At 41.6% G+C, this 23,538-nt stretch overlaps 2 protein-coding genes and 1 pseudogene across 2 annotated transcripts; 2 read left to right on the forward strand and 1 right to left on the reverse strand.

Annotated features, from left to right (window-relative positions):
• The first annotated feature begins 1,079 nt into the window (after window positions 1-1,079).
• Window positions 1,080-2,027, forward strand: LOC143686674 (putative olfactory receptor 3A4). Its single transcript, XM_077163283.1, has one exon. It carries the CDS (start codon window positions 1,080-1,082, stop codon window positions 2,025-2,027), a length of 948 nt encoding a protein of 315 aa, XP_077019398.1.
• Window positions 2,028-18,293: 16,266 nt separating this feature from the next.
• Window positions 18,294-19,241, forward strand: LOC143686057 (olfactory receptor 3A10). The gene has a single exon (XM_077163106.1). The coding sequence runs from the start codon at window positions 18,294-18,296 to the stop codon at window positions 19,239-19,241; it is 948 nt and encodes a 315-aa protein (XP_077019221.1).
• Window positions 19,242-20,995: 1,754 nt separating this feature from the next.
• On the reverse strand, window positions 20,996-23,248 carry LOC143686675 (ATM interactor pseudogene; annotated as a pseudogene).
• Between the last annotated feature and the right edge of the window lie 290 nt (window positions 23,249-23,538).

Genomic DNA, 23,538 nt, shown 5'->3' on the forward strand with positions numbered 1-23,538 from the left:
ATTTTATCAGCTATTATTATATTTTAATTTTATTATTTCAGGGGGGAAGAAAAGCATTATCTAAGTGATTAGCTATTTCGGCAGTTCACTGTAACTGACTTTGGCTTAATCTACTCAAAAGGTTCATGAGAGTTTGTGTGTTGGATGATATGTAATCAGAGTCAGGAAACTGAAGAGAAAGACTCTAAATGACAGTTGAGTTGGAGTCATAAGGGGATTCATGACCCGGGTATTTACTGACCCAAAGCTCTACCTGTGTGAGAGAAGAGGGGGACATGATGCTCACTGAACACACTGGGAAGTTAAGACTTGAAATTGACTCTGCTTGAAAACCCTTTTTTACATTTTTCTTATTCAGTAAAAGGTTGATGCTTTGGAAGTTAAATTTCCCAAACCCTGTATGAAGAAATTCAATATGATTTTACTATTTAAAAATCTAAAGAACTGGTAGTAACCAGCTGTGGAGCCGGAGATGTCCTCAGCGATGTACCCTTATTTAGAGGCTGCACTCACTGCTTTCCGAAAAGTTCAGACCAGGTCTCATCGCTTCCAAGTTAATCTTTTAATATTCTGGGCAAAAGCAGGCATCTCACTACTGCCATCACAGATAATGACATGTATATGTAGAGGTTGCAGGGACACAGGTTGGAAAGTATTGCGCTTTTCCCCTCCTTCCCTGAAGCCTCCATTTCATACTCTGGGCTCTTTCTCCATCCAAATTATGGCCATGCCACCATCTGCAGGATTGGAGTTCCCTTCCAGTAACTTTGGATTGAGGAAAATAATCTTTTCCTTTAACTTTCAAATGCTACATTTATTCCCCCTTTTATGTCATTTCACCTATCTATGAATCTGTCCAATGCCACTGCTCTCCTTACCCATTAAGAGTCAAATTTCTCAAGTTTCTTTCCATTATGAATTGATCTCTAATATTCTTGACCTCTTAAATTATGTGTTCTTACAGCCTGGCTCTCTCCTGAACATTGCCACATTTGGGGCTTGCTAGTAAGATCTCATTCTCCTTTTGCCACCATTGAAACCTTCTGGCTTTGTTTAATCTGTGCTGGTAGAAGAGACTCATGGATCTAGCAGCCTCAGAAAATGGTTCGGTTGTGACCAAGTTTATTCTTCTGGGCTTAACACAAAGTCCACTTCTTCAGCCCATCCTCTTTGTCTTCTTCCTACTTGCTTATATAGCTACTATTGGTGGAAATGTCAGTATCCTGGCTGCCATCCTCATTGAGCCCAAACTCCACAGCCCCATGTACTTCTTCTTGGGGAACCTGGCCCTGCTGGATGTTGGATGCATCACTGTCACTGTCCCTGCCATGCTCAGGCATCTCATATCCAACGATAGAAGCATTCCCTATAGGGCCTGCCTCTCACAGCTCTTCTTTTTCCACCTCCTGGCTGGGGCGGACTGCTTCCTACTGACCGTCATGGCCTATGACCGCTACCTGGCCATCTGCCAGCCTCTCACCTACAAAACCCGTATGGGCTGGAGAACCCAGCAAGCCCTGGTGGGAATGTCCTGTGTCTTTTCCTTCACCAATGCACTGACCCAAACTGTTGCCTTGTCTACTCTTAAATTCTGCGGCCCTAATTTGATCAATCACTTCTACTGTGACCTCCCACAGCTCTTCCAGCTCTCCTGCTCCAGCATCCAGCTCAATGAGCAGTTGCTCTTTGTAGCAGCAGCCTTCATGGGTGTGGCCCCCGTAGTTCTCATCACTGTGTCCTATGCCCAAGTGGCAGCAGCAGTGCTACGAATCCACTCTGCTGAAGGCAGGAAGAAAGCCTTCTCTACATGCAGCTCCCACCTCACGGTGGTGGGCATCTTTTATGGGACAGGGGTCTTCAGCTACATGAGGCTGGGCTCAGTGGAGGCTTCAGACAAGGACAAGGGGATTGGCATCCTCAACACCATCATCAGCCCCATGCTGAACCCACTCATCTACAGCCTTAGGAACCCTGATGTGCAGGGTGGCCTGCGGCGGGTGCTCACAGGAAGACAGCCCCCCAAGTGAGACCCCTTCCTCTGGCCTTTAAGGATGATTATGGCCTCACTTACTGCTTCTAAGAGGTACTGTGATTAGTGCAAGTAGAGTGTGAATATGATGGTATGGGTCAAGACTGGCTCGGGAAGAAGAGTACAGTAAAAATGGTAATAGCTATCACTTGTATCATGATCACCATGTACCAGGCACTGTTATGAGTAATTGACCATACTGGTTCACTTAACCCCCATAACAACCCAATGAAGTAGATATTAGTATTATTACCAGTTAGATGAAGAAATTGAACCTCAGCGAGGTTAAGTAAGTTGCCCCAAATCACACAGCTAATAAATGTCAGAGCTGGTATTTGAACCAAGGTAGGCTATGTCTTTATGCCTTCCAAGAGTAATAAGCCATTTCAAGGAAGAATAGTATCTGGAACATGGAATTGGGGGATGGGCAATGAAAGAGAAGGAGGATCGGTCCAGTGAGAAAAAAAATACAACATAAATAATCTGAAAATATGAATTAAAAAGTTTTTATTCTTTTAACAAATTAGCAGTTTGTCCCAGAGCAGCTAGTAAAAGGTTGGGGGAATCACTGGAAGCTAATTCCAGCATATGAACCAACTAAAAAGAAATGAGTTTTAAAACACAATACTGAAGGAATAGGCATTTTTTAGAAAAATATGCAATGATGTAAAGTATTTTCATATAAGATCAATAACAGAAATACATGTAATAAAGTTAAGAGGAATAAAGAAATCAAAAAAAAAAAAACATGGCTTCATGGAAGAGATGGAGCTTAAGCCACGTATTAAAAGGTGAGTGTGCATTTGTCAGTTTGCCAGGGGAGAAGATCATTACAGGTAGAGTGTGGGCTCTTCAAAGGCCTTTGAGATGGGTGGCGGGGGTAAGAAATGGTTGCAGGGGGATTCTAGAGTGAAAAGGAAGTCATGAGATGAAGACCACAGATGAAGATGACTCATTGGAGAAGTTCAGCTGTGACTGGAAGAAGGGCTGTACCGAAGTAACCAATGGAGAAAAAGGAGATTAAGAGAAATTTGGGGTTCATCTTCCTTTCATTTTAAGATGCATGTTTATATGCTGGTAGGTAAACATCCACAAAAAGGGAGGTATTAAGATGCCCGAAAAGAAGGTAGCTGATGGAATGAGATGTAAAGGGATGAGAAGAAATGAAGCAGTAATAACGAATTATTTTCTATGTATTGGCATTTATTGATATTTCTTTGATTTGTATTAAGAAAAAATACTCATTGAAGTATTTATTATTCAATAAATACTTCAATGTTTTTTTCTTAATACCCAATCCCTACTTTCAAGAAAATAATACACAGAAAATTATAATAAAATATATTAACTACAATGTTATTCACATGTTGTTATAAGAGCCCAGAGGCTTAATGATAACTCACCTACAGAGTTTTCAAGTATCAAAAACCAGGTCTGATTACTTTTTAATATGCACATGAGTTTTAAACTAATGAATATTTAAAATTATTCATCACTCAAAATTTGTTTAATGAAATCCAACTAATGTCCAGAAGTATTCTGAACAATTGAAAAATTCAGTCTTTGCCCTCAAGGAATTCAGTCTGGTGTCAGAAGTGCTGTTCCAATGTTAGTGATTAAATTTTAATTGCTATTGTCATGTATTTTCATTTGAGATTTATCTCAGACTTATTGCCAGAGGTAAAACTTTCTCACCTGAAGGCTGACTGTGGAAATATAGAAATGCTGTAGGGTTAAACATATACAAACAATATTAAGTGAAGCGACAATAATTGCTTGCATGCAAGTAGTACTTCTCAGTTCACAAAAAAACACTTTCATATCTGGCATTTCATTTGATTTTCAAAACAACCCTCTCTGGCACTTAGTGTAAGCACCGTTGTTATTCGCATCTTGCAGATGAAAACCCGAAATGCACTTGTTTGTCCAAGTTCACACAGTTCCTAGGTGTCAGAATAAAGCCTATAATTTAACACACAAAATCTGGACCATGGTTGCATGGACTACCAAAATATTTTAAATAATTTTGAACAAAATTATGTATATGCTTTACAACTGTTTCCAATAAATTATGCCAGAAAATATTATCATGTTCTTTTCAAACCTAAAACCGCACAACACACTTATTGGCAAAACTCTGTTAAGTATCCCCTCTAAACTCAAGACTAAATGACGATGTCATTTCAGTAGCTTGGGAAATTTTGTTAATTTAATAAGGCATTCTGAATTATCTTTTCCATTTTAATTATTTTATCTGCCCCAGTGACCCCTCATTTCTAAACTTCGGATGTATATAGTCATCAGTTTAACGTTTCCATGTGCATTATAAATCAAATATATCATGATTAAACTCGTCTTCTCAACTTCACTCTTCATGTCATACCTGTCAATCTGTTAATCAGTTGGTCACCTAAGAATTAAAACTGGAAGGCATAATTCTTTCCTTGTCCCTTTCAGCATCTTTCACCCTTCCAAGCAGCATGCATCTGTGAGATGTTAAAAATGATTCCACAAATAATTGGAATTCTATGATCTACCCTTTTACATTTCCTCTCTGTTCTCACTCTGATCACATTTCCACATAGATCAAAATTTTATGGCCCTGAACTTACCCTCTCTCTTGCCTCTGGTCCCTAATATTGGTTCTTAGTCTTGGTCTCTAGTTCTAAAACTTCACTTTTCCTCTTTGCCTTTCCAAAGGCATTGAGATGCCCAGCCTCGGCTTTTTGCCTCATCCTGCTATCCAGAACCCTTTTTTTTTTTTTTTTTTTTTTTTTTTTTTTAAAGGAAAGACAGAGAGAAGGAAGGAAGGAAGAGAGGAAGAAAGGGAAACATCTTTTAAACATTTTCTTGTTTTATTGTATTTTGTTTCTCCGTTTTCGTTACATGGGCTGGGGCCGGGAATCGAACCGAGGTCCTCCGGCATAGCAGGCAAGCACTTTGCCCGCTGAGCCACCGCGGCCCGCCCCCAGAACCCTTTTTTGAAAGGACCACACAGAATTCTCAGCTGTTTTGTGGGGCACCTTCTTCAGTCCTTATGCCAGAATGAGAGAGCGACAGCGAGACACTGGCATACACCGGTCAGAACTCTCAAGATGTTGACCAGAAACTGACTGGAATAACCAAGTGCTTTGGATCCAGTACAGGAAAAACCTCAGGGAGGAAGGAGGTGTGGATCAGGCTTAGGTTTAGTTTGCCTTGTGTGACTACGGCCCCACGTGGGTATTTAAGCAAACATGGAAGTAGTCAGACATTACAGGACAAGTGAGAATTTGAGATGGAGTTATCCAGGATTTGTAGAAAGTCCTTTTGTCTGATGGGCATGATCCCAGTGTATTGCATAGAAACCAACAAGAGTATGATGGGATCTGTATAAATGGAACCACTGCCAGTCTGGACTAATGGGGACAGAAAAGGGACAAAGTGAAGGAAAAAATGTCTTCAGAGGTAGAACCATGGAAGCTAAGATCTGGAGCCAGGAAACCTTGGGCCAGGAGAGTGGACAGACCCATATGCATGGAGAGGGTGGTCTGTCCAGGAAGCAGAGGCTGGGCCTTCCACTTTGTCGTTCAGGTGGAGTTGTGCTGCCTCAGGCCTTACAGAGGCTTGAGCACATAAACTGGGAGCTGGGGGGACCCTGGCTGCCACCCCATTGTTCTGGAGGGGTTGAGTATGTGCCCCAGAGATGGCAGAGAACCCAGTGCTCACCTGAAGCTTGGAGAGGGTGGAACCAAGAAAAAGGTGGTCTCCTCAACGTATCTGAGCGAGGCCAGCCACCGCGTAGGTGCTTGGAAAGGGTGGCAGTGCTGCATTCTAAAGCCCAGAGGATAAATGACCCTCAGACTTTGAAATCTAATGGAGTTTGCCCTGCAGGTTTTCGGAACTGCATGGGTCCAGTGACCCCTGTTTACTTCAATTTCCCCCTACGGAAATGGAAACATATATTCTATGATTGCTCCTCCTTTGTATATTGACAGCAGATAATTTGTTCTGAGTTTTACAGGTCCAGAACCAGAGAATCTTTTTTTGTGTGTTTAACATGGGCAGGCACCGGGAATCGAACCTGGGTCCTCTGGCATGGCAGGCAAGCATTCTTGCCTGCTGAGCCACCATGGCCCTCCCCAGAACCAGAGAATTTTATCTTAAGACAGACCATGCATGTAATTGACTTTGTTGAGATTTGGTACTGTTTTTGACTTTGTATTGTATTTGAGGTTTTACTGAAATGGTTTAAGGTTTTGTGATAATGTAATGGTATGAATGTATTTTGCATTTGGAAAGAAAATGTCTTTTAGGGTTCCAAGGGGTGGAAATGTACCGGTTTGAATCTGTTATGTACCCTAGAAAAGCCATATCTTTTAATGTGCAATCAATATTGTTCTGTGGGATCTTTTTTATTGTTTCCATAGAGATGTGACCCATCCAATTGTGGATGGTAACTTTTGATTAGATGGTCTCCATCTATTCAAGATGCAGTTGCTTACTGGAGTACTTTAAGAGGGAAGTCCTTTTTTGGAATAAGCTTTAGAACCGACAATGGCAACATAACCAACAGAACCCACATAGCCAGAGACCTTTAGAGATGAAGGAAAACACCCCCAGGGAAGCTTCATGAAACAAGAATCTGGGAGAGAAAGCGTGCAGATGTGCCTTTCTAGCTGAGAAAGCCCAAACGTTATCGGCCTTTTCTGTGGAGTTAAGGTAACCTCTTGCTGGTGCCTTAATTTGGATATTTCTATGGCCTGAGAACTATAAACTTGCAATGTAATAAATTCCCTTTTTAAAAGCCATTCCGTTTCTGGTATATTGCATTCTGGCAGCTTGCAAACTAATACACCTTGTTATGAATTGAACTCCAAGTGTGTAAGAAAAACATCTAGCCACCCCTGCTGGTGGCTAGGACTCATGAGGCTGGTGGCTACCTCACTGATGAGTGCATGGTAAATCCCATCAGGTGGCCAGTGTGTTACCCAGTGGTCTCTGCTCTGCCCCCAAGTGGAAAGTCGTTAGACTAGCACTTCTTAGTGCAGCCAAACCCTATCCTTCACTTTTAGTGCAGCTATCATTCCGAAAAATAAATCCCTGAAACTTTCATTTCTCCTGCCTCCTTCACATCTTTTCATCCTGCTTCGAAATCATGATCAGTAAATTGCCTACAGGAGGTGACCAAACAGGAAGTAGAAAAGTTGCTTATGTGTACACTATTTAGGGTCTGTGACCTTGACAATGTAATATGATTTCTTTTGGAGACTGACCACTAGTGCCCTTATCTTGGTCATCTTTGATTGGGCCTCCTTTGATTGTCTTTCCTCTTGATAATGAGTTTCATCTTCCTTTCCTTTGTCAAGTGATTTGGGATTATATCCAAACATTACAAATGGTAAATTGTAAAAATATATATGTGAAAAGAAAGTTGGTTTCTTTTCATAGGTACTTTTGTTTTGTGTTTTCCCCAGAATTGATACATAGTTGCTCTCCCACAGATAGCAACTATGTTGCTCCACCAGGAATTAGTCCTCTATTACCAGAAGCCAGAAACCTTACAGTCCCCTAAATTTCGGACAAAGGTTTATCAGACCTTCTACCTCCCTTGAAAATAAGTCCTGACTGTCCCAAGACTGAATAATTCCTATGAGGGTTATATGAGAAGTCTGATTGCTTCACCTGGGGTACCATAGCCTATTTAAATCCACATGATTTCCAAACCTGACATCCCACATGGCCCTGGTCTGGCAACTCTATGTAGTGACAGTAGCCTTACTTCCAGTATCTTCCTGAGACTGGAAGGTAAATAGGCATGTTTCATAATATGCCTAGTCAAGTAATCTGTATCATGCCATAGGGAATATCCACTGACCTGAAATGGGAAGACCTTGAAAATTAAAATCACTCAGTGTGCTGTTTAGGTTCTGGTGTCAGTTTAGCCAAATGATTATGCCCAGCTGTCTGGTCAGGCAAGAACTGGCCTGACCATTGCTGTAAGGATATTTCGTGACTGGTTGACTAAATCATCAGTCCGTTGATTGCCTCTGTGGCTGATTACACCTGCAATCAACTAAGGCGTGTCTCCCACAGTGAGATAATCCAATCAGTTGGAGGCTTCTAGGAAGGAGAGAGACTTTTTCACTGCTTTTTCAGCCAGCAAGCCCCACCTGTGGAGTTCATCCAGACCCTTCATCAGAGTCACCAGCTTCACAGCCTACCTTATGGATTCTGAACTCTTCAATTCCTACACTTGCATGAGTCACCTTTATAAATCTTATATATTTACAGATCTCCCCTTTTGGTTCTGACTAGCACCCCCAGTGATTCCAGAATTTTACCAGTACCATCTCTACCCCTCTGGACACATTCTTCATTGGCTCTCAGTAGGAAGAATTTCATTGGATAATGAGGGTGGAAGCAGGACAGCAATGGGCTAAGAAGCAACTAGGAGGTGATGGGCGGCAGCAAGTGAAGATTAGCCTTTCATGTCTTAATGAAAATATTGGAAGGAATGTTCAGAGTCAGGGGAAACATGAAAAGACTGAGAAGAAAAAACACTGAAGTTACAAGGATGCAGGGATTATTGTTTAATGCACATCTCGCTAAGGCATATGTAAATAAATACGTTTGCACTGAGGAGCAGGGCAGGAAGATGAGAGAGTATCATTAGCTTCCTTGCTGTCTTTGAAACAGTGAGCAAGGTCATCTAGTGAGGGAAAGGAAAGCAAGGGTGAGTAGGAGCAGCTGGAGCTTACGGAGAGTGGTCAAAGTCAACAGAGAAGTGAATGGGAGAGGGAACTGTCTGGGGTAATGTATTAAGATGCAAGGTAAAATTTAAGACATATATACTAAGAAAACTGCAAGACTTTCTTCTTTAAAACAATTCTTTTTCAACTGAATAAATGGAGAAACTTGAATACAACGATTAAATGGGAAGACTGAATATTGTTAGACATCAGTTCTTCCCTAATCAGTTAATGGGTCAGACTCAATCTCAGCCTAAATTCAAATAAACTACTTTACAAATTTGAAAAATATACAGTCCATTTAATAAAAATTTGATAAAAAGATTATGAGAAGATATTTATCGAAATGTAATAGAAAGTTGTAAAACTTCACATAGAATATTACTGTTAAAGAATTAACAGACAAGGTGGGCCACGGTGGCTCAGCAGGCTGAGTTCTAACCCGCCATGCCGGTGACCCAGGTTCGATTCCCAGTGCCTGCTTAAGCCAAAAAAAAAAAAAAAAAAAAGAATTAACATGCAGATCAATGGAAGCAAACCAGTAGCCCTAAACTATTTTTATCTTGTACTATTATTTCTGTTATTATTATTACTACTATGATAACTATTATTACTACTAATTATAATAACACCTGCCTCTTAGTGGGCTCATCATGTGCCAGGAACAATGCTAAGTGCTTTTAATAGATTAAGTCTCACAATATAAGGGAAAAGGGATTATTCCCATTTTACATGTAAGGGAGACTCTGAGATATTAAATAATCTGCCCCTACTACACAGAGATCAAAATAAAAAGCAGAATTCAAACAATGCAATCTGATTGCAGAGTGCACATTTTTAACCATTATGTTAAAATATTTCAGTTGTGGGCATAAGTTGGCTATTCATAAAACTAAACAATGAAATACAAACTAAAATTTCAACAATTGTGAAATGGTCTTAAAGTTTTTGTATTCATACCATGATACATCATGTTTGATGAGAGATGGGAATATTTAAATAAATAAAAGTATAATCTTATGTAAAATACAAGAAAATTAGATGAACAATCCATTATTTTTCCATATGCTGCCCTCATGCACACACACACATGCACATACATATAGACAGGTGATTGGGTACTTGAGGGGAAGCTTGACTTGACTTCATTAATCAAGATATGGAAAAAGAGAAGATTGGATGCACGGGATGCAGAAGGCATGTTAAATTAAGGTGCGTATGGAATACCAAGGGAAAAATGTCCAATGAAAAGATGGATATAACGATTGGGAGCACAGGAACAAAGTTGAGTGCAATTAGGGATCTGAACGTAAACAGCATTTGGGTGATCATTTAGAAGAAGGAATTAAGAAAACCAAAGGTCCGGCACTGGAAACAAAATCCACATCGCAGATGATCTAGGATTTTAAGAAAATAATGGTGAGAATTCCAATTAGGATATAGAAAACCACAAGAACGTGTCATATTCACACTAACAACTAGAGAAAGCTGGATCATCTACCAAATCATTACTTCTCTTGAGCTCATTAGAAAGTCCAGATCACAAGGCAATAAGATGAACTGAATCCCAAAGGATGACAAACCCTTCCACGGAGACATGGGACACATAAATGGTTTTACGTTTGACAGAATTTGGGAGAAAGAGGTGGCTGCTAAGACCTTCTTAAAGGTCAGCGTGGGCTAGCATGACAAATTAGAATCCTTGGGAGCTCAGGCATGGAGGATCCACACTGCCAGCTCCTTTCCATGGACCTCCAGCAGGGACTCATGAGAAAACTTGGGGCAAGGCAGAGAACATAGAGCACCCCCCGCAGTAGTACACAGACATGAAACCCTTCTGCCGACTGGACTTCTCTCTCCTATGAACTAAAAGATGTAAGCCACTTAGGGATAGACAGAAAAAACTCTCTCCCCCTCTCTCTAGGTCCAGGACAAAAAGCTACTAGAACTAATACGTGAGGTTAGCAAGGTCAGAACATGTGAGGTCAATATGCCAAAATCAATTTTATTTCAATCTATTAGCAATGAACAATTAGAAGTTCTATTAAAAGCAATGCCATTTACAACATCGTTTAAAATGAAATAGTGATAAATCTAACAAAATATGCAGAAGATCTATACATCAAAAGATCTATACATGGCAAACGACAGAACACTGCTGAAATATGTGAAGACCTAAATAAATGGAGAGGTATGCCAAATTTATGGATCAGAAGACTCAATGTTGTTGAGATGTCAGTTCTTCCCAGATGTTTTATATAAATTGACAAACTGATTCTAAATTTTATTATATGGAAGAACAAAGGACATACAAATATCCTAAACAATTTTAAAGAGAAAAGCACTTTTTAAACTACCTGATTTCAAGACTTAATATTAGACTACCAAGCTTAATTGATATTCTTTAACATTAAGCTATCAGTATTAGTAATCAAGACAGTGTGTACTGGTGCAAGTACAGACATAGAGATCAGTGGAAGAGAATAGAATCTTGATATAAACCCACCATATATGGTCAATTGATTTTTGTCAAAGGTGCCAAGGTAATTCAAGAGTAAAACTAATATTCTTCAACAAATGATCCTGGAACAATTGTACATCCATGCAGAAAAAAAAAAAAAAAAACGAGAGAGAACCCTAACCCTTACCTTATACCATATAAAAATTAATTCAAAATAGAGCATAGATCTAAATGTAAGAATGAAAGCTATAAAACTCCTAGAAGAAAAAAACTGGAGAAACATCTTTGTGACCATGGATTAGACAAAGATTTCCTAGGAAAGACGACAAAGGCGTGAATCATTACATTAAAAAAAATGATAAACAAACAGCATGAAAATTTTGAATGTCTGCTATTTGGAAGACACTGTTAAGAACTGAAAATACAAGTGTACAAATCATGGACTAAGGAAAATATTTCCAAAACATCTATCTGATAAAGGGCTAATATCCAGAATATATAAAGAACTCTTACAGCTCAATAAGAAATAGAAAACAAAATATTTGAGCAACCCCTTCATCAAAGAAGATATAGAGATGGTAAATAAGCACACGAAATGATGTTCAATATCATGAGTCATAATTAAGGAAACCACAATGGCACATACTACTGCACTCCTAATAGAGGGCATAAAATTAAAAAGACTGATGATGTTAGGTTCTGGTGAGGATGTGGAGCAACTGGGAATCTTATGCATTGCTTGTAGGAGTGTAAAATGGTACAACCACTTTGGAAACAGTTTGTCAGTTTCTTATAAAATTCAATATCCATATACATAGAGCTCTGCACTACACTCCTAGGCATTTCCTAAGGAGAAATAAAGACATATATCCACACAGATAACTCTATGTACACATGTAACGTGACTTCTATTGTAATGGCTAAAATCTGAAGACAACCCAAGTGTTCACCAAGTGGTAAATGGCAAATCGTGATGCAGTCATACAACAGAATACTATTCTGATAAAAAATGAATGGGCTACGGATACACACAATGTGTATGAATCTCAAAAGCACTATGCCAATTGAAAGAATCCAGTCATAAGGCTACATACTGTGTGATTCCATTTATATGACATTCTGGAAAAGGCAAAAACATAGGGACAGAAATCAGATCAGTGGATGTCATGGGCTATGGATGTGGGGAGGGGACTGATTGGAAAAGGGTATAAGGGGAATTTTTGGAGTGACTGAGATGTTCTATATACTGATGGAAATAGAGATACGTGACTGAATACTTTAATTAAAACTCATAAAATTTAAAATTAAAGTTATGCCATCATAAATCTGATTTTTAAAAAATATATAACTTAACCCAATGTGAACGATAAATGAGAGTGCCACCATAGGCCCTGGCTGGCCATGGCAAGTCACCTCAGCCCTCTGGATCTTATTTTTCCCCATCTGTAAAAAAATGAACTTCTCTTTCCTCCTTTCTTGGAGGCATTAGGGAGTTAGAATGAGTCATGTGTCTAATATTTCTTTAACAGTCCAAAGTAGATGAAAGAAACCCTTAAGGACTGAGGTTGTTTGCTTTCCTCTGGTTTCTTGTGCAATCCCTGGGAGACTGAATTTTCAGGCCTCTGGATGCTATTTACGTCCCGAGCGTACAGAGCACCAGGACAAGTCCCTCTTGGCGCTGCCTTACTCCTTTCATAAACTTTTTGGAGACAGACCACTCTGGGTCAGCTTTGCAATCACTCCTCTCTGCAGGAAACCTTCCCGGGATACCTACAGTGCTCACAGTAAGGCAAGGTTCCCCCATCCCCAGAGCCTTCCTACCGCTCCAGATCCCATTTGCTTTCCTCCTTAAGTATGGGTGGATGAAGACCACTTAACTGATTTTGTGTGTGTGCGGCTTTTTCCTTGTTGATAGGACAATAGAGGACTGGATGATGCCTGAAGTCAGGAGGGAAGAGGGAAACATAATTGCAAGACTTCCATTCTGGGTGACTGGAGAAATGAAGGACAGAACCGGAAAACAGGGAAGTTATAAGGGCATTGATGAGGGGAAAGAGCAGAGGAAATCAAGATGGCCTGGAGACGGCCAAGACAGCTATTTAGGTTGATCTGGAACCAACCTATACCTGCAAGTTATCCTAGAGATAACTCAGTCTAGCTTTTTACATTAAAAAAAAGAGTGAAACATGCGTATCCTGGGAGACAGCACAGTGAGAATTGTCAGAAAAAGAACAAGTTTCACATTGACAGGAGCTCAACTTGACCAAGTTCACTTTTCTGAGCCTCAGTTTCCTCATTGTAAAATGAGGACCTACCTTAGAGAATTTTTGTAAAGTTTAAACACCGTGACATAGTATACCTGGCAAAAAAGTTTATATTCAAGTACATATAAGCTTCTTACTTTTCTTTTCTTTTTTGTCTCTCTTACTTACCACCCAACTTCGTCCCTATCTTCCTCCTTCCTCTCTTCCTCCCTTTGTGTTCTCCTCGTTCCCAAAACTGGCTGATGGTAGCAACCTGTTTATACCAGGAGCATCTGTACTCCACATCCAGAGCTCTTTCCACTGTGCTTATTTGACCTTAGATACCAGGGGAACTTAAAAGAGAAGTGGGGAGGAGTGAAAGAGGGGGGCAGAGAGAGAGAGAGAGAGAAAGTAGGCATGGCTTTGTGGGAAGAACATTTAAGTTTCTGGGGAAATTGGACCAGAGGAGCCGGGGCTCCCTGAGCCTGTCATGGACAGACAGAGTGGGAGATGATTAAGGAAGTGGGAGGTGGACCAGTGCATCCAGGGTGGAGAGGATGTAGCTGCTGAACTCTGTCACTGCCCTGGGCTGTTATAATTTCAAACCCGGAGTGTGGGTTAAGCTGGAAAAAATCAATCTGTGAGGACATTTCCCAAGGTGGCAGGGGCTTCCTACGAGTATTCTGCATTCCCCCCAGAGTAGATAACCCGTATCAACAAATTGCCTCTCCTGAGGGCAGTGGCAAGGAGAGGGGACTTAGGGTATTCCTGATGACCTGATGAGTCCCCCACCACCTTTGATCAGACTCCTGGCTTAAATCTCAGCTCCACCACAACCACTCTTTCATGAAGGAGTCAAGTAGCACATTTAAGAGCATTGACGTTGGAATTCTGTTACCTGGGTTTGAATCCTAGTGCTTCCATTTACTAGTTACATAACCTCAGGCAAGTTATTTTTCCTATTTGTGTCTCAGTTTCCTTTTTGCAAAATGGGGATTATAATAGTACCTACTTTGGAGGATCACTGAGAATGAAGTAAGGTAATACATGCAAAATGCTTAGAATAGTGCTTGGCAGATAGTAAGATCCAATTAAGTCTCAGTTATTACTATTATGACTTACCTTATAGGATCTTTGTAAGGCTTGAATGAGGTAATATATTAAAGTAACTTGGATTGAAAATGATTAATAAATGCTCCCTTCCACCACCTCCAGGAAGTGTTCTCTTATTTTCCTTATGCTAACTTCCATGGCTATTGCTGCTTTTTGCTGGGCCTCCTCAGGACTGAGGGAGGAATTATAAATGCGTGGGACAAACTCCTAAGAGAACACATTTATCTTCTCCAGCCAGGGAACAACTGCCAGCTCTGAAGAAGGGATTACTGGAGGTTTGTCTATTGTAGAATGGAGGAAAGGAGGGTAGAAATAAGCCTGCGGTACCAGTAATCCCAGCACTGCAGCTCTACCTTCTTCACAGAAGACCTATCTCGCCCCTAAACAAGCTTCCCAAGTCCCCCAAAGGACTCAAAAAAAACACAAAAAAGCAGAAAAAAACACTCTACATCTGACTTCAGAGTGGGGAGAGCTGGGGCAATATGTGTGGGGTGTCTTCCTCCCCTGCTATGCTCAGAGAAGTTTTTTTCCTATGCTGTTTTGATATAAAGTGACTGGGAATCTGCTACTTTTTCTCTATCTAATATTTTAGTAAATGGAGAAATACCCTTGAATTAAACAAGACCTCTTACAAGCAAACAACCTGGGCGTCTCATGTGTTTCTGTATTAAGGAAATGCTTTTATTTGTCCATCTTCACCTGCTGATATTGGGTGAGAACTGAAGTCGCTTTGCTGCATGTCCTGCTTCTTATCAGACTGGAATGTCCCTTGTACAGGGTCCCAATTCCTGCAGCCTAGAGAGCTCTGTCTTCTCAGTTTTTCTGTTTCCTCCTCCAGAAGGTTCTCATTCTTAGGTCATGCTGAACCCAAGGAGGTAGCCTGTCAACCTCCTGAGAGGCTTTCTGCCCCAGTAGGTCATGATCTTCTTAATGGCAAGAGCCACATTTTCTCCTTATTTTGTTGCTTCCACAGCACTCTCATCTGGAAAGCTGTTTCTGGTGGAGAAACCATGGTCCAGCATTCTGGAGGGGGCATCTCTAAGGAACATGTATCTATTATTTAGGGCAAGATAGGTTTGCCATTCTGCTCTGTATCTCAGTGCAGCCCTCCGTAGAGCTGAAGCTTGCCCCATCCTGGAGTTAAGCTAGAAAACATGATCTCAGTGTACAATGTCTAATGAGTCCGTGGTTACTCATCTGAAGGGACTACTGGTGGTCCTGGTTGGGAAATAAACTCTGGAAAGGAAAGCAGGACATTTTTTCCCCACTGAGGTAAGCACTGGCCCAACAGACTCCAAGCTCAACAGATAGCTGAGAGTTTTTGCAGAAAAGGACAGGTTGGAGGTATCACCCATTAGCACAAACTATACTCTTTCTCTGGCGCTATCCATTTTAAGTGGCCCTATGTGTGACTTTGGGTAAGCTTCTCTTCTTAGTAGTTCAGGTTACTGTCCCCTTTCCCCTATGCAAGTACTAGAATTATTCAGATTATAAGTTGTCTAGGGTATCAGAAGAGAGAAAGATCAATTAAAGACTGGGTCCATCAAGAGGACTTCCTGAAGGAGATGGGATAATGACCCAGAATTGAAACTTGAAGGATGAGTAGAATTTTGATATGTAGAAGTGTGGTAGTTAGATCCAGTTGTCAACTTGGCCAGGTGAAGACACCTAGTTCTGTTGCTGTGGACATGAGCCAATGGCATGTGACCCTCACCTGTTGCTCATTACAACTGCAGTCAGCTAGGAGTCATGCCTGTTGCAATGAAGGATGTTTGACTTAATTGGCTCATGCTTAAATGAGAGAATGCAACACAGCACAGCCCAAGCAGCTCAGCATACCTCATCTCAGTACTCGCAGCTCAGCCCAGGCCTTTGGAGATGCAGAAAGGAATCACCCCAGGGAAAGTTGTTGGAACCCAGAGGCCTGGAGAGAAGGCCAGCAAAAACCATCCTATGCCTTCCCACATAAGAAAGAACCTCAGTGGAAAGTTAGCTGCCTTTCCTCTGAAGAACTAATGAAATAAATCCACTTTTATTAAAAGCCAATCCATCTCTGGTGTGTTGCATTCTGGCAACTAGCAAACTAGAACAAGAAGAAAGAATTTTAGGCAAAAAGAAGCACTAACACAGTCATGGAGAGAGGGATGGCCCAGCATACAAGAGTCCAGAAGAAGAGGACCTCAAAAATACCTTTCCAGGGCGGGCCGCGGTGGCTCAGCGGGCAAAGTGCTTGCCTGCTATGCCGGAGGACCTCGGTTCGATTCCCGGCCCCAGCCCATGTAACAAAAACGGAGAAACAGAATACAATAAAACAAGAAAATGTTTAAAAATGTTTCCCTTTCTTCCTTCCTTCCTTCCTTCTATCCTTCCTTCCTTCTCTCTGTCTTTCCTTTAAAAAAAAAAAAAAAAAAAATACCTTTCCAGAGACACCTGTCCCACTCACATATGAAGAACTTTTGACTTCCCAGGTTCAGCCCTCAATTGTCCAGGCAGCTGTGGGAATGCCACAACTTCCACCATCGGTCATAGAGTGGAAGTCCACTTAATGTTCTCCAGGCTTCAATTTCCCTCTTTCCCTTTGGAAAAGCTTCTGATCCCCAAGCCCTAAAAGAAATCAACAATCTTCCCTGTATCAGTTAATAGTAACTCAATGTTTCCAGTTGCTCAAGCCAAAACACTTGGAAAAGTCCTTGTACCTTCTCTTTCTCTCATACCCCATGCCTGTTAGTAGTTTTTATGGTAGTCTGTTAATTCTACATAAAAGTATCAAGAATCCTACCACACCCAACAAATAGATAATTGCAGACTGAAAGGGTGACTAGATCTTGACTTCCTCAAATAAACTGTAATGTTAACACCTAAAGTCTTAGGTTATCACACACAGTGTAATTTATAAAGCCTTAATAACAACACATGTTCAAGTTCTTTAAGAAACAATATAGTATTAAGGTAGGATTGGGACAGTCCCAGGTTTGAGACAGCTCTGTCAAGAGCCTTGTGACCTTGGATTATTTATTTAAACTTTCTAAACCTCAGCACCTAATTTTTATACAGAGATAATAATAGTTACCCCATAGAGTTTTATGAGACTTAAAAGAGAAGATAAATATAAATTATATAGCATAAAATTCATGGTGTACACTTAATAACTGTTAGTATTTTCTTAAATTGTTTTCATGGCAATTTTCAGCCTCTGTGTATTTCTCTACTTTTATCTCTTCCTTGCTCCTCTCTTTCCTCACTTTCTTTTATGTCTGTTTTGATTTCATGGGATCTTGTCCTCCTACCCTTCTCCTTTATGTTGCTTATGTGGTGCTTCCTAGAAGTTTATACATTTATTAATTTATTCAGTGAGTCAGAGTTGCTATTCAGTTAGTATACTTTGATACAACCTTAATAGTTGTTAAAAACTAAAAAAATCCATATCGTTTTGGTAAATAGCCACTGTCCTGGGCCCCCAGAATAGTTCCCTCCACCGCAGTCCCTTCCCTGGACCTCTCCCTGAACCAACAACTAAAAGGTTGATGCCTACTACAGTAGGAGCCTCCAGGATCCTGGTCAAGCTCTGAACTAGTATCCATTTCATTGGTTGATTGCTGTTTGTGACATATCATCCCAGCATCCAGTAGACATACATTAAGTGCCTGCCATGTGTCATTGTTTTCCTTTTCACAGGTCCAAGTCTTTTTGTCCTACTACACTCTCAGCAGTGGCCTATGGAGCCAGGTGCCCAGGAGAATAAGACAACTGTCATTGAGTTCATCCTTCTTGGCTTGACAGGAAACAGAGAGCTGCAACCCATCCTTTTTGCTGTCTTCCTCATTGCCTATGTAGTCACAGTTGGGGGCAACTTCAGCATCCTGGCTGCCATCTTTGTGGAGTCCAAACTCCACACTCCCATGTACTACTTCCTAGGGAATCTGTCTCTGCTGGACATTGGGTGCATCACCGTCACTGTTCCTCCAATGCTGGCATGTCTCCTGGCCCACCAGTGCAGAGTTCCCTATGCTGCCTGCATTTCACAGCTCTTCTTCTTCCACCTCCTGGCTGGTGTGGACTGTCACCTCTTGACAGCCATGGCCTATGACCGCTACCTGGCCATCTGCCAGCCCCTCACCTATAACACCCGCATGAGCCGTGAAGTCCAAGGTGCCCTGGTAGGTATTTGCTGCACTATCTCCTTCATCAATGCTCTGACCCACACGGTGGCTGTGTCTGTGCTTGACTTCTGTGGCCCCAATGTGGTCAACCACTTCTACTGTGACCTCCCACCCCTGTTCCAGCTCTCCTGCTCCAGCATTCACCTCAATGGGCAGTTGCTTTTTGTGGGGGCTACCTTCATGGGGGTGATCCCCATGATCCTTATTTCTGTGTCCTATGCCCACGTTGCAGCTGCAGTTCTACGAATCCGCTCAGCAGAGGGGAGGAAGAAGGCTTTCTCCACATGCGGCTCCCACCTCACTGTGGTCTGTATCTTTTATGGAACTGGATTTTTCAGCTATATGCGTCTGGGCTCAGTCTCAGCCTCAGACAAGGACAAGGGGATTGGAATTCTCAACACCATTCTCAGCCCCATGCTGAACCCAGTTATCTACAGCCTCCGGAACCCTGATGTGCAGGGTGCCCTGAAAAGGGTGCTCATGGGGAAGAGAACCTCAGCATGAGAAGGCAGGGACATCCAAATGCCCCTTCCTTGCTCCTTGAGCACCCTCAGGCTTTGGGAGGCTGAAGGCCTAAATGTGGATGGGGGCATCTTCAGAGTTGGGTTGAGGAAGGAGAGGAAAGTAGATACTATGGGCCAGGGTAGATTCGGCTTGCACTGAATTGAGGAAAAAGGCTAAAGCTTAGCTAAAAGAATATCTACGTTGCTAACAGATGGTGGATTAAGCAGGAGAGAAAACTATAATGTGGGTCAGGAGATTGGGACACAAACTATATTCTTTATTATTATTTAATGACTGTTCCATTAAAATATATTTCAGATGTTAATAAAGACAAAATTCTTGGCCTATTTTTTAGGATAAATCGTATCTGTGTCAGAGTATGGGGTCTAGATTTTTTAAAGATCTTCTTTGAGAAATAAGTTCAGGATTGCGAAACTGAATTGGAGTTTGACATACTCTAAGAGCAAGGTGTTGACAACAGAGAACAATGCCACCATTTTCTTCAAAGCAACATTATCACACACCTATTCTCCAAACCAGGATTTCCATCTTAATTCATCAGTAGAAACAACCACACATACGCACATTCATACATGCATATAGATGATGATACATTAAAGTATATTATCATATTTTCATGAGAAAAAGCCTTGAAAAGTAGTTTTATGTTTCCTTTTAATAGCAAAATGCATTGATTATATTTGGCGTTCTGCTTAGTATATGCACATAGATAATTAGAAAGGGCAAAGAGACCATTAAAGAAAGAATAGAAGGAAGCATTGTTTTTAATTCAGTGAATGAGGACTGAAACCCAAGTTTTTTACCAAAAGGCACAAGGACTCTGGATTTAAGGCAATCCAGAGCAGAATAACTGATTGATAGCCTATTTCATATGGTCTAGGGGCCATTTCTAGAATTTATTTTCCAAGCTTTCTGATACTTCCTGGTCAAGAAGTCGGAAGTTTGAAAAGGTTGACCTTACCTGGCATGCTTATTGGTTGTTTGAGGAAGAACGCATGAAATCTTAAGGTGTGTGGGAATATTTCCCAGTCAGACAGAGGTATTCACAGTCACTCTCCAAATCCAGCCACCCACCAGGTCCTGCTGAATATACTGCAAAAATCTCTTACAAAGAAATTCCTGTTTTCTTTTAGACCATTTCCACCCCAGTTGTGCCCCAGGCTGTCCCACTGGGGCTCCTGCAGTTACCTCTGACATCTGCCCTCACCTTCCTCTCAGTGGCACTTAGACTGCCGATTAATACCCCTGGAGTAGTGTCTGCCCATTGCAGTTTCCTTATCCAAAGACCACAACTTTCTGATTGCCACCATTTCAAACCCAGACCTTTAGCAGGCAAGTGAGGCTCGCCATCATTTCTTCCTGACTTTTCCACTCACTTTTTACCTCAAACCACAGCCTGTCACTCAGGTCTGACTTTTCCTTGTCAGGTGACTTGTGCATCCTCTATGCTTTCTTTCATTAACCTCTTCTGAAAGAGTGTGGCCCTCACAGCACAGCAGTCATTCTTTTTTTTTTTTTAGATCAGCATCATACACTTTATAATACACTCACACTTACACGCAAATTTCACGTCTGCAAGCACAAAAGGCAAAGAATCTGAGCAATTGCATAAACAACTACATTCAATAGTTAATATTGTCCCTGTTCCCCATTTTCTAAATCCAAAAGAAAACTGTAAATGCCATCCTGCAGGTGGACTCCACTTTTAGAAGTTGGAGACTGTGTGTAGTTTTTCACAAGGTTTCCGCAGAACTGAACTGAGACTCCACTGTGTTCCAGGTCAAATCTGCCAGAGGAAGTCATCATGGCTATTTTTGAGATTCATTGCTGATGAGAAACAAACTCCCCAGGGTTTCAAAACCAGAATTCAAGGTTTGTGTTTCTGTCCTGTTCAACTGAACTTCGCTTTCTAGAGCAGGTAGGTTTTTAGTAGAAATCCCTTCTGTTTGGGATTTGTGTCAGGTGAATCAGTACTCATGGAAAAGTGTTTCAGAATACTGCCCAGAGGCAAATGACAGCTACTGTCTAAAAAGAAGTTTCTGTCTTGTGTCTGTATGTCAAACATTTCAAGGTCCAAGAAGTTCCCCTCCAGCTGTAGGACTGAGCAGAGGTGTCTGCAAGTAAAAAGTCAATTTGGATCTATGTGTCCAGGGATTCCAAGGCTGGTTCAGTGTTCATATTGCTGAGTTCACTTTCTTCCATTTGAGTTTGGATATTTCAGGGTGAAAAGAACTCTTCAATATCAAAATCTATTCAGGATTCTGGGCTGGGCCAGATGGGAGCTGTGTTTTGAGTCCAATATTCATGTCAGACAAAACACTGCAATTATCCAATGTCTCACCTGGAGGATTACCTGACAAGATGTTTTCTAAAGTGCTTATTCGATCTATGGTTTGGGTCTGATTATCTGTCATGTTTTGTGAAGGAAGTATGCTATTCTGTTCACTGAAGTTTACAACTGGTGCAAATTTCTCAATATCTTGATTTAAAGTCTTAGGGTCATTCTGAGGTAATAAACCATGAGTTATAGTCTCTGCTACCAAACCGTTGTCTGTAGAAACCCTAAATGATGAAGGACTTTCTAAAAAATGTCTCCACACATTACGGCTTGGTCCATGTGTATCTGGTCACCTGTGGAACTTTGCACTCCACTAGTTTGAGTTTCTTTGGAGATCCCGCCTGAATGGAAACAAGCATCTGAAAAAGCATCAGTCTGAATGGCTACAGATGAAGTTATTTTCGAACTGGGTAACAATGTTTGAGTATAAACTGCTAATAGGAAATGAAACTTGAGAACCAAAAGTCTAATCAGTTTAAGAACAAGACAATACAGAAGAGTCTGGGGAAGTCCACTGTGCAGAGGCAAGAAGCTTGGTGAGGCGTAAGACAGATCTGTCTGCACATTGATAGAAAAAATGCTGTTCTTCTGACGTGTTCCCGAGTTGTTGTAAAGCAGTAGGTGGGCTTTAACCTAAGTTCATTTGAATCCCTATACTAAGTGGCTCAATAGCAATGAGATTCACAATTTTTGAGAGGCAGGCTGTCCTTGAGAGAGCGAGCCTTGAATCTAGGCCAAGGACCAGGGTTCCTATGGACAAGGGAAGTGAGTGAGCGGTGCCCGTGGCAGAGCCCTGCTGATCCACACCCACTCCCACAGGCTGGGCAAGGAGTCGGCCACAGGCGGCACAAAGACAGGCATAGAAGAAAACTGCCTAACAGGCAGTTCAACCAAAGCCACGTTGGGATCCAGTAAAAGCAACTTCTGAGGCTATCTTGGAGGTGTTGAAAGAAAGAATCTGTTTTCTGGCATTAGAGCTGCAAGAGCATTCAAAGGAAGCTACTAGCTTTATTTCCAAAGTTTCTAGTGCTTGAGTGTTTGGTCTAGAGTTTGATTTATCGATCAACAATTCAGTGGTCTTTTTTGACAGCTTCTGGTGGATCATGGATCATCAGTCTCCACGTTCCTTTTCTTACTAGGCCAGTTAGGTTGATGACAGTTCTGCCGGCATAAGGATAGGCACCTGTGCACTGGAAGTCTTGCCACAATCCTCTGCTTGTCTTTTCAAGTCCCATCCAGTACCATAATTGCTGTACTTGCTATATTTATGCTTCTTTTCAGCATGCATTTTCATAAAGTGCTGGTTTGCAAGAGACAACTGAGAAGATGGCCTGTCAGGGGTTCTAGTGTATCTTTCAATTGGATAACAGTAGAATTTCGGTACAGTTTCCACCTCTTTTCTTATTTTTGGGTTTACGATGCCCACCTGCAGGCGGCGGCTCTTGATCTGGTGCATGTTGAGCGCGGGGCTGTTGGTCAGCTCCCGGGCATGCAGCGCCGGAGCTGGGGGCTGCTGCCTTCCCCCTGCGGGCTGCGGCCGGCTGCCCCTCAGCGGTCCTGGGGAGCCCCACGGGCCGAGGCGGAGGCTCCCCCTTGCAGCCGCGGGTTGAGGTGGGAGCCCGACCGCTGCGGCCTCTGAGTTCGCCATGGCTCCCGCACAAATCATCTTCTTTTTGTCTGCTCCTTTTATTCTTCCCAACTGGATTATAAGCCCTTTATGGACAGGGGCCATGTCTTATACTGTGTCCTCCAGCATGGTGCTGAAAGCATAACTGTTGTTCAGACAATGCTTGTGGCTTGATTACTTGGTAATGGAAAGCCTGACCTATGAAAAGAAACTTGTCTTCTCCATAGGTCAGAGAAACTGCCAGATGTGTTCAAAATACTTAAAGGGTTCACCACTACCACTTGCCCCCTTACCACTCCTGCAGTACAACC

This window comes from Tamandua tetradactyla, chromosome 6 (genome assembly GCF_023851605.1).
Source record: "Tamandua tetradactyla isolate mTamTet1 chromosome 6, mTamTet1.pri, whole genome shotgun sequence".
NCBI lineage: Eukaryota > Metazoa > Chordata > Mammalia > Pilosa > Myrmecophagidae > Tamandua > Tamandua tetradactyla.